The sequence below is a fragment of the Pieris rapae genome, chromosome 10 (genome assembly GCF_905147795.1).
Source record: "Pieris rapae chromosome 10, ilPieRapa1.1, whole genome shotgun sequence".
In the NCBI taxonomy this organism is placed as follows: Eukaryota; Metazoa; Arthropoda; class Insecta; order Lepidoptera; family Pieridae; genus Pieris; species Pieris rapae.
Window position 1 is genome coordinate 2,204,586 of NC_059518.1, and position 12,701 is coordinate 2,217,286.

The 12,701-nt window shown below is 32.0% G+C and overlaps 1 protein-coding gene across 2 annotated transcripts in view; it reads left to right on the forward strand.

The window, feature by feature from the left end:
• Window positions 1-12,701, forward strand: part of LOC111000143 (ankyrin repeat and fibronectin type-III domain-containing protein 1) — a 114,492-nt gene that overhangs the window by 53,497 nt on the left and 48,294 nt on the right. Inside the window, exon 1 of one of the 2 annotated variants that reach the window (XM_045629793.1) lies at window positions 12,009-12,167. The exons of the other annotated variant lie outside the window; for it this stretch is intronic. Coding sequence (XP_045485749.1) covers window positions 12,089-12,167 — 79 coding nt within the window. The 5' untranslated portion in view covers window positions 12,009-12,088. Of the gene's footprint in view, window positions 1-12,008; window positions 12,168-12,701 lie in introns of those variants that run through there. 2 annotated transcript variants of the gene reach the window in all.

Consider the following 12,701-nt stretch of genomic DNA (forward strand, 5'->3'; position numbering starts at 1 on the left):
CGTACCAATTCTTAAAAGGTCGACAACGCACTCACGAAACTTCTGGCAATGTGACTGTCCATGGGTGTCACTTAACACCAGATAAGCCTCCTATTACATTAAAAATTAATAATGATAATTAAATATGGATAATAATTAAAAAAACAAATTTAAAAAGTTTGGTCCCTTTGGCAGTGTACCTTTAATTGCTAAATTATTCTCTACCTATGGATGATGTTCAGTTATGTAACTTCAATCATCAGCATTAATGAATCTTATTACCGATTCTAGACTATGTTTAGTTATTTACTTGTAAACAATAAAGTTCTACAGAGGTCACAAACAAGGGTTGAACTCGGAGGCTTATCGAGAGCAGTTGGGGCGACCCTCACTTGTTCATATGTCACGATCCAGACTGGATTACGCATTACATGCTCGACTCACGTATCACTGAGATTTGAATCATTGCTATATAACCTGTGACGTATATCTACATTATTGTTTCTCAACGTGAGGGTCGCGCCTGTGTACGAAGTCAGTCGTATATATATATGTATTTATTTTAATACGGTGTACTGTTGGGGGAAACCTGAAGTAGTTAACTTAAGCTGTCAGGGCTGCAAAATGGTAGATAAAATTGTCAGTAAATACTTTAGAAATATTGATTTAAAAGTTTGTACATTCATTTTATTTATCAAAATAAGCTACTATTACAGACGCTAATGCGGTAACTATTTATATCACATACAAAACAATACATACTCACAAAAAACGACAGAACATTTAACAGTAATAGACTCAAAATATGGCTGACCATGCGTCATACTCGTGAACGGGTGCTACTTGTGGTGACTGGTCGTACTTGAATATACGGTGATGTTAGTTATTACGACTATATATTTGCGTGTTTCCTCGAGAATAAAGGTGCGTGCTCCTATTTCACATTGCCTCCTGCTAGAGGACAAATCTTTGTTTTTAATTTTTTTTACTTTTAATAATTACGTAAGATGTTATGTGGAACATGGTGTAATGGTTGTAGCTCCTTACCAACGTTGTGTAAAAAAACTTGGCGATTGAAAAGAGTGGCGTAGAGTTTATTGTGAGTTCTTCTCTTCCGTTCTACGCCCTTGATTTGAGAACTGGCAGTAAATGTTACATTAGAAGCATTTAATGTATATTTCTTTTTTTGACGCTCATAAGTGTACATTGTGTTACCTATATCAATAAATGATTTTTAACTTTTAAATTTTATGAACTCAGCAAATCTCTTGTCAGCTGTATGTATGATAATGTTTGCAGTTCATTCATTAATTTCATACACTGTGTGATGTGTCATGTGTGCCTTGTAGTCGTATCGAACACTGGCGATATTGGCGAGATATTCGATGCAAAAATGTGCTAATATTGCGCAATCCATAATCCCAATGTGCAAATCCATACTACATTTTATATCCCCCGTCTAGGCATCGTCAACTAATTGGGGAACATACATAAATATAATCCTCCATTTGTGACGTCTTCAAATATGATAATAAATTTTCAAAGAGTTATTAATGTATTGCATATGTTAATATATCTTTACTGTAATAAAGAGTTAATGACTCACACTTAAAAGCAACTTATTTTAGACCCAAATAATGTTCCTGCAATGAACAACTGATGTTAAGCGCCCGAAACCTCAAGCTAAATATTATCATATAATGTCTATATCTGTTAAAGACATTATATATACTGTAAATTTTATTTGCTTTATTAAAATAAAACACGAAATAGTAACTTAATGAACTTTATTCTGAATAAAAGCAATTTTTTAAATACAAAACATGACTGATAACAGTGTATCGGATTATACAAATTGTTAAAGATCTTCATACAATAAAGAAAAGAACAAACAAGAAAACAACAACGATATTTTTTTTTATTTAATTTAAAATTAATTTAGTCAAAATAAACCAGTGGCGTTAGTCAGTCTACCCTGAGTTAGGTTAGGTCTCGAAGAGAAAACCAACCTGCTTGATTTCTTCTTCCACATCAGACAACTAGCTAGGCAAAATTCATTCCACTTTGTCCTACACGAACCTCCCTTTCTGTAACTTTATCTTGCCTGAAAGGCATACTGAGGGCCCAATAAGATAATATATTAAAAACTTTTCAGGTTCCGTAAAAGTTAAAATTCGATCAAACTCAAAAATGTCGCAAATACTTAACTAATATTAAATTTTCCTTTATACAATTTTCTTGACAGATGTGAAATTCGGAAAGTTTTAGTCAAAGGGAAGAATTGTTCAGTCAATACGTTTTGTTTAGGTATGTAAATGTTTACGATTCCCTATATAAATACTTAAGGACAGTTAGTATTTTCCCGAGGCTTATAGCGCGTATTAAAAGCCTTGAGAAAAGAGACATATACGTATACCCTTTAGGTAGTAGTTTATAGTTTTTATTATATCTTAAAGTTATTACTAATATATTAAAAATAAATATATGAACTCAGCAGAACTCGATAAAACGAAGTGTTGAAAAAACGAGACAAAACTTTTTTATTATATGTATTGCTGGCGTCAGTGGCGCCTCGCTATGCGTGGGTGTTAAAAGTAGAAGTGTTCTAGTTAAGATTTGATTGCTTGGGTACGGGTTCCCAATCCTATCCGGGTATTCTATTATACTATTCTATAGGTATATGGCAAGTTCTCTTAAGAGGCGTAGCCACCATACCAAGAAGAGGGTCGGGTATATCATTCAGATACAAAGAACACACACTCCACTCTGGAGAGGTATAGGGTTAAAAAAATATGTTTATTTTGTGAACATAAGATCATCATGGTATCACTTATTCCACGTCATTAAATTCGAATTCGATGCCAACAGGGCATCCCTACTCGTACGTTTAGTTCATTATATACTTGCTCTAATATGAGACTGTATTTAGCTTCATATGGGACCCACATTATTGCATAGCACCCCAAGTGACTAGCGCATTGTACAAAGTTAGGATATTCGCGAAGCTACTAACTATTTGCAATATGAACCTCTGGTTTCTATAAACCCTTAATATATGTAATATGAAACAAAATGAACATGAAAAAATAGATTGCTTTAATGGCATTACTATCGTGTTTATATTGAACCTGTAGCTACGTAATGCCGCTAACTGAACATTTTTTGCATTATTCACACCTAGGATTATTCTAAAGTATGAAAGTATAATAAAGACAAAGCGTCTTTCTTTGATATGGTAATGAGACCGCAATGTTCTGCTTTTTCTTATTGCTTTAACAATAGGGGTGAATATGAATAAGGTAGGAAGCTGGTTTTCTTCAATTTGTAATTATTATCCGCTTTTTGCGAAGCATAATTGGAGAGTCGAGTACAACTTTTTGCAGCGGGCGACTCTCAAATTAAAAACTTTTGCAACTTTGTTCTCTCAACGTATAGTGTATTAATTATTTTCATTACCATGTTCAATCTAAGAGCAGTGTTGGCCTAGTGGCGTCTGTGTGACTCTGAGGTCGTAGGTTGGACCCCCACCTCTGCACTGATGTACTTTCTTTCTATTTAACATTCGCTGGAACGGTGAAGGAAATGGAAATGGCGTAGACCCAAAAAGTTGACAGTATATGTCAGGCATAGGCTGATCACTTACGAGTTTAACCCATTATATCGGCAAATGATGAAACAAGTACAGAAATCTGAGGGCCAGACATAAAAAGATTGTAACACCACTGATTTTTTTAGTTTACGAAGCAAGAGAATTACATCTTTTTAAAAAACTGCTGCAACGAAACATTATAAAATGAAGCCTTTATCTGTTAACGTTTTACCCATATTGCTATTACAGGAGCAATGTACAGGAGTAATATATTATTTATTTGCACTTAAATGATTTTTTGATAATACGAAAATTAAAACTTTCAATATTAATACCTTAAAAAAATCTTTTGGAAATACACTAAAATGACATATTGTGTGAGTCTCATTGTATTTAGTCTAAATTCAATCAACTAAAATTCGACGTCGTTGCTTTAATTTGCCTCTTAACTTTTAGAGACTTTCTTGTGTTAAATAGCCTTTTAAGTACATATTAAGTTAGTTTTCAAATACTTAATAGTCTTAAGTTACACAAGATCAGTGTTTCCCAGATATATATATATATACATATAAAATTCCCATTCTTATACATAATTTATATATTAAAAATGTTATTGTTCACTTGAGGAATTTAAATGATGATGAAAACAGGACCACAAAAACCAAATAATTTTAATACAGATTTTTTTGCCCCCACGTTGGAAAATACTGGGCTAGATCGTAACGATAAATGATGCCTTGCGTAGAGACAATTTTGAAAAAGCTTAAATTACTATTGATCATAATATCCTAGTAACATACATATATTACCTCAATCCGCGACCTTTCCAATGAAGATTGATAGGTTAGGTTTATGGCTGCCTAGAAACGCTTCGCTAATGCCAAGATACACCGAAACAGGTGACAGGAAGGTGATGGATGCTCGAAAGTAGCTTACTCACCTCAATTGATCGACGGAAAAATGCAAATACATATAAAACCTCTTTCCCCTTAATCATAAGAACTAAATTTTTATATTGTTGCGTTTCTATATAATTGAGTTTCCGCTGTAATAAGAGATAAGTTTGTAGCGATGTCTACAATGTGCATTCTGTGCGTACGTCATACAGTGTAAGTAACAAAGTTATTCCGACCGCTAAGGATATAAACAACTTTTTGACTTGGCGAACACTCCATTGGGGCCCTGAGACCGAGCAGACCAGACTAATGTCTGAGTTAAAATTGGTCAAGGTCCCTTTAAATGGGAGCAGAAAGCAGCCTCCACATGTTTGTTAGCGCGTTTCAGGGTAAGACGTCATCGTACTGTTTGAGGCCATCATCGTACAGATAGTACATAGTTGAGGTGTACGCTACAAGCATTTTAATTGAAACGGTAGAAAATTGAGTCAATTTTGGTAAAGAAAGATAATCTTTCCCGTGGCTTTTAAGCTATTGCTAGATTTTATCGCGGGCTGTAAATGCGGCGACCGAATCAAGTAATTCCGTAACGAAAATAAAAACCTAACACGTACGTAATAAGGTGCAGCTGGTACGCATTACAGTGAGACAGGCGTGTTAGTCTGATAAATTTAATTAATATAAAAAAAGTGCATAAATACAAAGTAAATAAATAATTATAATCACATAATTTGATAGCTTTCCCGCTACATTTTTTTTTATATAAAGATATGGGTAATAAAGAATACAATATCTTTGGTCCATGTTTCACATATGACGATACTTTTTTACAATCTCTCATCGTATCAGCATGTGCAATATTTGCACAGCCACACGCATGAGTGGATAATCACACGGTTAACCAGTCTAGTGAATTTATAGAGCAATTAATATATGCAGCTAATGCTGCTCAATAAATTCAGCATTTTATGTAAATTAATAATAATTATGTTAATTAAAACATAATGTATGTTTTAATTTAAATTTTCACCGTTTACAGGATTTTAATATCTTTCCTATATCGTATCTAATTAATGTATTTATATTCTGTTAATAATTTTCATTATTTAGCCATACTTGATAATAATCAAAACTTTAGTAGATGGTTGTACAATCTAAATTCTGCCACACATAATGGCGTGCAAAATGTAAAATTTTACATAGATGTTAGATTCAATTACATTATAAGTCCTATCATTATAGACAATTCGTAAATAATAGTATCACTACGTCTTCACATTGTTAAAATATATCATTACATTATTAAATTAATATTAATTATATTGTTTTACGCAAATAATCATTAATAGAAATGTTTTTAGTTGAAGTGGTAAACTATTTGCGATTTTATTTCAAGGCAAAATTTTTGTCAGCAGTAGGTAAATCTCAGTTCTCCTAAGCTAAACTTTTCGCTACGATCTTTCGCTGTGCCTTTTTGACATATCGAAGTACTCAAGTACTAATTATTGTTAAAAACACAATGTATCAACGGCCACTCGATCGTTATTAATATAATCGAAGTGATTTTTTTTTGTCAGGCGCTATTTTTTCATATATAATATTAATTGCATGTGAAATTACTAAAGTGAGGTAATGCTGAGAGCTAGACTCCGTGCTAAGTGAATAATATTGATAATTCTGTTAGGAGCCTCCCTCCCACTCAGGCGAACTCTATCACGTTGATTATTTAGTAACTAGAACTGCTAGTTCGAGGAGTTACCCATATTCTTGTGGATTGAGTTTCTAGTTTGTTTCGTCAGATTAGATATCTAAATATCATACACATTTTGGTTGAATAATTTAGTAAAAAGTTATGCATATTTTATGGTTCATATGCATATATATAATAACATACATATACGGTACTTTCTATGTATAATTTTTTTAACTGTATTCAATATAAGTTACATTTTTCACTTTTGCAAAAAAAATTGTTTTTTAAGATTGCTTTGAATTGATTTTGTTTGTGTAAGGCACCAAAGGACACAGGACTACCTCTATGTACCTTGGTTGTAATCTCATAATACCAAGTTACCTGGTTAACCTTTACTAATATTGTATAGAAGAAAGATGTTTTTTATATGTGATGAATGTATAACTGGATATATTTGCAAAATTACTTCACGATTATTCAAAAATAAAAAATATTTTTTAAACCGTATACTGTTATCAAATCATAATCATTAAATAGTTTCATTCGTGATGAAAAGTTACAATGCTTAAAGATGACACCTGGAGTAATGTTTCCGGATATAACCCTATTTGCCTGTGATATGTTAGTGAGCTTTCATAAGCTGACACCCCGCGGCACAAGCTTATCTTCCATACATTATCATATTTATATATAACCCTACGAACTATCTACGAAAACTGTTAATAAATATTATACAAATAATAATAACACGTACGGTTTTTACTATATAGATAAATAAACACTTTTCAGACGATTTACAATTCAATTTTATTTTATAAGTTTTAAAGTATTAATTTTCAAAGCACTACTTAACAATATGTACAATATTCTTAACTTTCATAGAAATAATAATTATTATTAAAGAGACAGATAATTAACACAAATTTAAAGAGTTTGATCCCTGTTATAACATTATATATATATGTTATATATATATATATATATATATATGTTATAACATAACATTATACAGTGAACCTTTAATGCTAGCAGCATTACATTGCTGTATCACTTATCCGTTGAGCGAGGAAAGAATCTGCTCTATGGTCACCGATACTATCTACCAGGTGCTATTTATATTTATTCTCTATATATAATATATTATGAGCCGATCTTGCCAAAATGCTCATATTCATATGTTATTCATAAGCTATAAATCTACATTCAAAGACACGAGACACGACTAAAATATTCTTGAGTATATCTTGTTTGCATAGTATGCTTATGAAAAATGTTTTATTTATTTCACACATTACCCGTCAGTGCAATGCTAATATGAGAACTATATACAATAATAGGGGGATACAACTATCGAATAATAATCTCACAAAAGACCTAAAATTATGCTAGCGGATTTTGATTCTACAGATTCTACCTTACTAAAAACTAACAGAGTGTATTACACGCACGCACACCCATTCACATTTTCATACATTCACGGATACTAATAGTCTTTTTCAATATTGTCTTTTTTTGTTTGATTAAATTAGACACTTAAGACTACTTCTCTTCTTCCAAATCGTTTCAAACATGCAACATGGATTAATTGTAATCTAGTTACGTACAAGCTCTGCTAAAGTCTAGTCTTTAGCCTCTGTGTCGTTCGATATATTTTATCACAGCCACATTTCTGTCATGAATAAAGTTTTATTATTATTATTATTATATCCTGCCTACGGAAAACATTCTGGAACACCGGTGACAATTCTCAGTGAAACAGTAAACTAAATTTACTAAAAACTTAAATTTGTACGTGGTAATTTCTATCCATTGATATATTTCCCTTTATATATGAGTTATATATAAATTATATTCTGTAAATATATAAATTTAAGCGTAAGATATACAAATACTATTGTTATAAGCGCATCGTTTTCCGATAAAAAAGTAATCACTTCTGTCTCGGTTACTGGCAAGATCCATTTGTAAATTGAAACTGCTTTATTAAAAAAATAAGATATGAATCGCGTTTCAATGTACTTACTTATATACATATAATACTATTACAATAGTATTAATAATATAATAAAAAATCCAAAATGATGAAAAAGAACAGATGGTTCTTGCCATAAATCTAGATTTTGGGAATATATTCACAATTTCTTTAAGGCGATTAATTAATTAACCATTAGAGTATAAGCGGCTAATCGCGACGCAGACTTTTGATTATACATATATTTAATTATCTAATATATAAAATTATCTAATATATAAAATTATCTAATATATAAAATTATCTAATATATAAAATTCTCGGGTCACAAATGTTCTATCCCATACCCGGCTCCACCGATTCTTATGAAATTTTCAATGCATATTCAGTAAGTCTGAGCGTCAGTTACTATCTATCTTTCTAACTCCTAAGTGATCAGAGGTCCACCACCCAAAAATAATTGTATTTATTTTTTTATGCTACTGGATAAAAAAATGCATACGACTCTTAATTTTCACCCCTCTTATTAACGCTTATTATTGATTTGTTAATTAAAAACTTATCACTTGAACTTTGAGGTTTATGTAGAGAAAAAATCACAGAAAAACCTAAAAAGTATCTATTCCGAAAAACCGAACAGTCTCTGGGGTAGCATAGCGAAATGTTTCATCTTGGTATGTACTAAAAAGGTAAGCTATGTAAAATCACATTTAAGATCAACACAATTAACGTCAAAAGAAAGTTCGTGGGGGCAGATAGTATCTCTATAATTTAACATATTACAAAGGAACATATTATTTGCTGCAAGTTCAAATCATTTGACACCCACATCTTCAAGGACGGTCCACAGATGGTGAATACTCAAAAAAGTACACGTTGATAGTAGTACTGATGGAACTTAGTTGGCGTTATATTAGTTTTATTCTACTTGTTTTTACCGTAGTGATAGAAGCATACGTAGACAATACGTTTCCTTGTGTACATACATATTATATGTATTTATCTCGTAACCAGTCTGTCTGGGTCACCGTACTCGTTGACACTGGTTACTGGGAATTAGTAATGTTATGTAATACTTTGATATCCAATACTATTTCAATTACGTGGAATAAGTGTTATCTTATATTCCAAAATTATAACATTTTTTTTCTTAGCGAATTAAATCTAATTCATGAAAATAATTTAGAATCATCAAGCGTAATTGAAGTACTCATTTATCACTTTTCGTTTTACGTTTACGCTGGGATGGATAGAGACAGAGTTTATCTGAAAATAAAACTGATTTCAGGATAATCGCTGCCTATTTTGAGGAAATTTTTTACAAAGGAACGTTTAGAATTATTTCCCCGAAATAGAAGTGAATTGATAAAATGCCAACAGTGACCCAACCCCAGTGGGTTATTGCACCCTCGACCCTCTCAGATCTCACTAAAACGAACTTGTACACAACAACAAAATTTAGTTTTGCCTGTTCTTTTGTGATATTTTATACATAGTTGTATGTTATAATAGAAAAGATCTTAATATATATATTTCTTGTGTGCGTGTGTATGTGACTGAACTCCTCCTAAACGACTGGACCGATTTAGACGAAATGTTTTGTGCGTGTTCAAGGGGATCTGGGAATGGTTTAGATTCACAATTTTGTCCGCTGGACAATGTTTTTTTAATTAATTTTCAATTTATTAGTTGTTGTTGATTTTGGAATGTTTTACATTGGATCCGACAGACGGCGCTACCATCGCAGTGTCAAATTTTAAATAATATTCGAATTTTAATTTTAGTATGTCCCGAAATTTAAAAAAAGTTTTATTATCATTGTGTTATATCGTGTGTGACCATGTGCTGGATCGTTAGATATTGTCATAACATTTGAATAATAATTTTCATCAAAATGGCTTATTAAAAATTGAAATTTTGAAATTAAAGACGTGTAGACAGGACAACGTCTGTCGGATCCGCTAGTATTCTTATATAAAACTATAATTACAGTTCATTTAACATTAGTTGCTACATTTTGGAGGCTAGCAATTAATTGAGTTATCCTAACTTCTACGTTTTATAGGCAATAAAAAGCTCTAGCGGAAATTTAAAAAAATATATTTCCGCATCTATGGAATATTTATGGCCTATTTATGTGGAACCCTATCTTCTTTTGGAGGGACCATTACTGGATTGGACGTCAATCTCGTGAAGCATCTTGTCCTGTCACAATATCCGTCCCTTTAACGAAAAATTTTAACGAGAAACGTCAAGCATTTTCTTTTAGAAATACACCGTTAACCTGGATTTTACCCATCATAATTAATTGAACATGATGGTAGCGGTCATGGCGCAATGAGTGGTCCAGGTACTAGACTTTCTTGATTGTTCTGCATAAGTTTTTTGATCTGGCTAGAATAATGAGATCAAGAAATCTGTTATTAGAGATCTTCTGTAATATCTCTTATTTCCTACCACCGAATAATATTTTCAGTATGTCTAAAAATATATAAGTTTAAATTTTATTAATATCACTATTAAGATTTTTTACTTATAACCAATATTAAAACAAAATTTAGAAAAACTATAGGTGTATATACTTTTTAAAACAGAATTTATACATTATCAGATCTCACTAAAAGTACATGATTTTTTTAACAAAATATATATATTATTGTTTTATATATATTGCATATTGCATACCGCATAACGTGTCCCGTTTTGAACGGGAATGTCCCTTTTTCCAATTACAAGTCCCGGTGTCCCCCAAATGAACTGTGGGTCGCAAATTGTAAAAGTGCGCGCGAAAATTTGAGCTGCCTAAATAAATTTAAAAAATGTTTTTTTACTATTTCCCCTAACCTTAAGTTTTGAGTCAAATAATAAATTGTCACTTTAGGTATGATGATTTTATTACAAAAATTAGTGTTAACTAATGTTTAGAAGTCTGCTAACCAAAGGCCCATGGGCGGAGAAGCTATGTTCATACACAAGTGCACGTTTGAATTGATAACATTCCCCTTCGGTTTGTTTAGTCCGTTAAAAAGCATAAAGTTCAAATTATGATATCGTGTGAACCATAATGCTGAGTCACGCTCGAACTATGTAACTGGTAATGTCAGCTGCATACATAATATATATAGATTCAACCAAATTGTTAACTGTCTGTTCATAAGTCGATTAAGTAGATAGAGAACACAAATAGATATTTAAGTTTAAACTTTTGTTGGTCAGCGTAATTAAGAGTGATAAAACGTTCTTAAATTAATCCCTTAACTGTTTTTTTTATAGAACGGCAAACGGCAAACGGCAGGAGGCTCAGCTGATGTTAAGTGATACCGCCGCCCATGGACACTCTCAATGCCAGAGGGCTTGCGAGTGCGTTGCCGGCCTTTTAAGAATTAACATAGATAATTATATCTATACAGTTATTACTACCAAAGTTCTAGTATAAAGTTATATATCTTACAACTAATAATATGTATATAGATAATTTAATAAATGGAAAATAAATAAAAATATTCGGCTATTTTTTTATAATAGGCTCATCTGATGTTAAAACCGCTGCCCATAGTTACTTTTGATGCCAGAACGAGTGCGTTGCCGGCCTTTTAAGAATTACATTTTTTAAATTAACACCCATAGTAACTTAGTAGTCATAATCTTGATATGCGTTCAAAGGCTAATTGTAAAGGTGTGAAGCCGCAATAACCCACTAGAATAACAAGCCATTAACGTAATAAACAAAGATCCTACATAACCCACATAGTATGCAGAGCTTTAAGCCTTAACATCTGTCCCTGTCACGCCCATTGTTTAAAATGTACCTGTCTCACGCGACGCGGACGCCAGCTGACGGCGACTTTCGGTACTACATGACAGTTGCCTTCGCGCAGGTTCATTGTATTGTAGTTTGGTTCGCGACATTGGGTAACCTAAATTATAGACGTTTTCGTGTTGTGCATAATGTGTGTGTTATGAGTGTAAGAGGCTTCGTTGATATATCGGGCCTCTTGACCTGGAGCCCCAAGAATACTCTCAAGATAAAGCTAAAACGTATGTATATCTAAATACTTGTTTTGTCTGTGGGAGGATTTGAAGCTTTTCGGCTTTTTATACTTCATCCTTGAAAGATTTGGGTAAATTTTAGCAAACATAAAAGTTAAGTTATAACTTAGCTAAGTTAAGTTCCCGTCATAACTGAATATATTTTAATGCAATGAATTCACAAGAAACTAAATAAACAACGACTTAATATATATTTATCAACAAGTAAGTTTTTAAACTTTTCTACATCATTATAAAGCTTATTAAATAAGCTTTATTTAACAGTCTATAAATATCTAACATATTATATGGTAAATAATAATTGTTGCTTAGCCTACTTGAAAGCTCCAAGGTTTTGTCTTTGTTAACTGGTTCGTTTTTGGACCGATTCATTTTGTATATATATGTAATCCACAAATGATCTTCATATCACCAGTATGTTTATAAACAAAGGTTAAAGAAACAAATGAATACGCGTTTTTGTTAATTTAAGTCCGGTCCATATACAATTAGATTTTCAATTTTACATCAATTATAAATCAT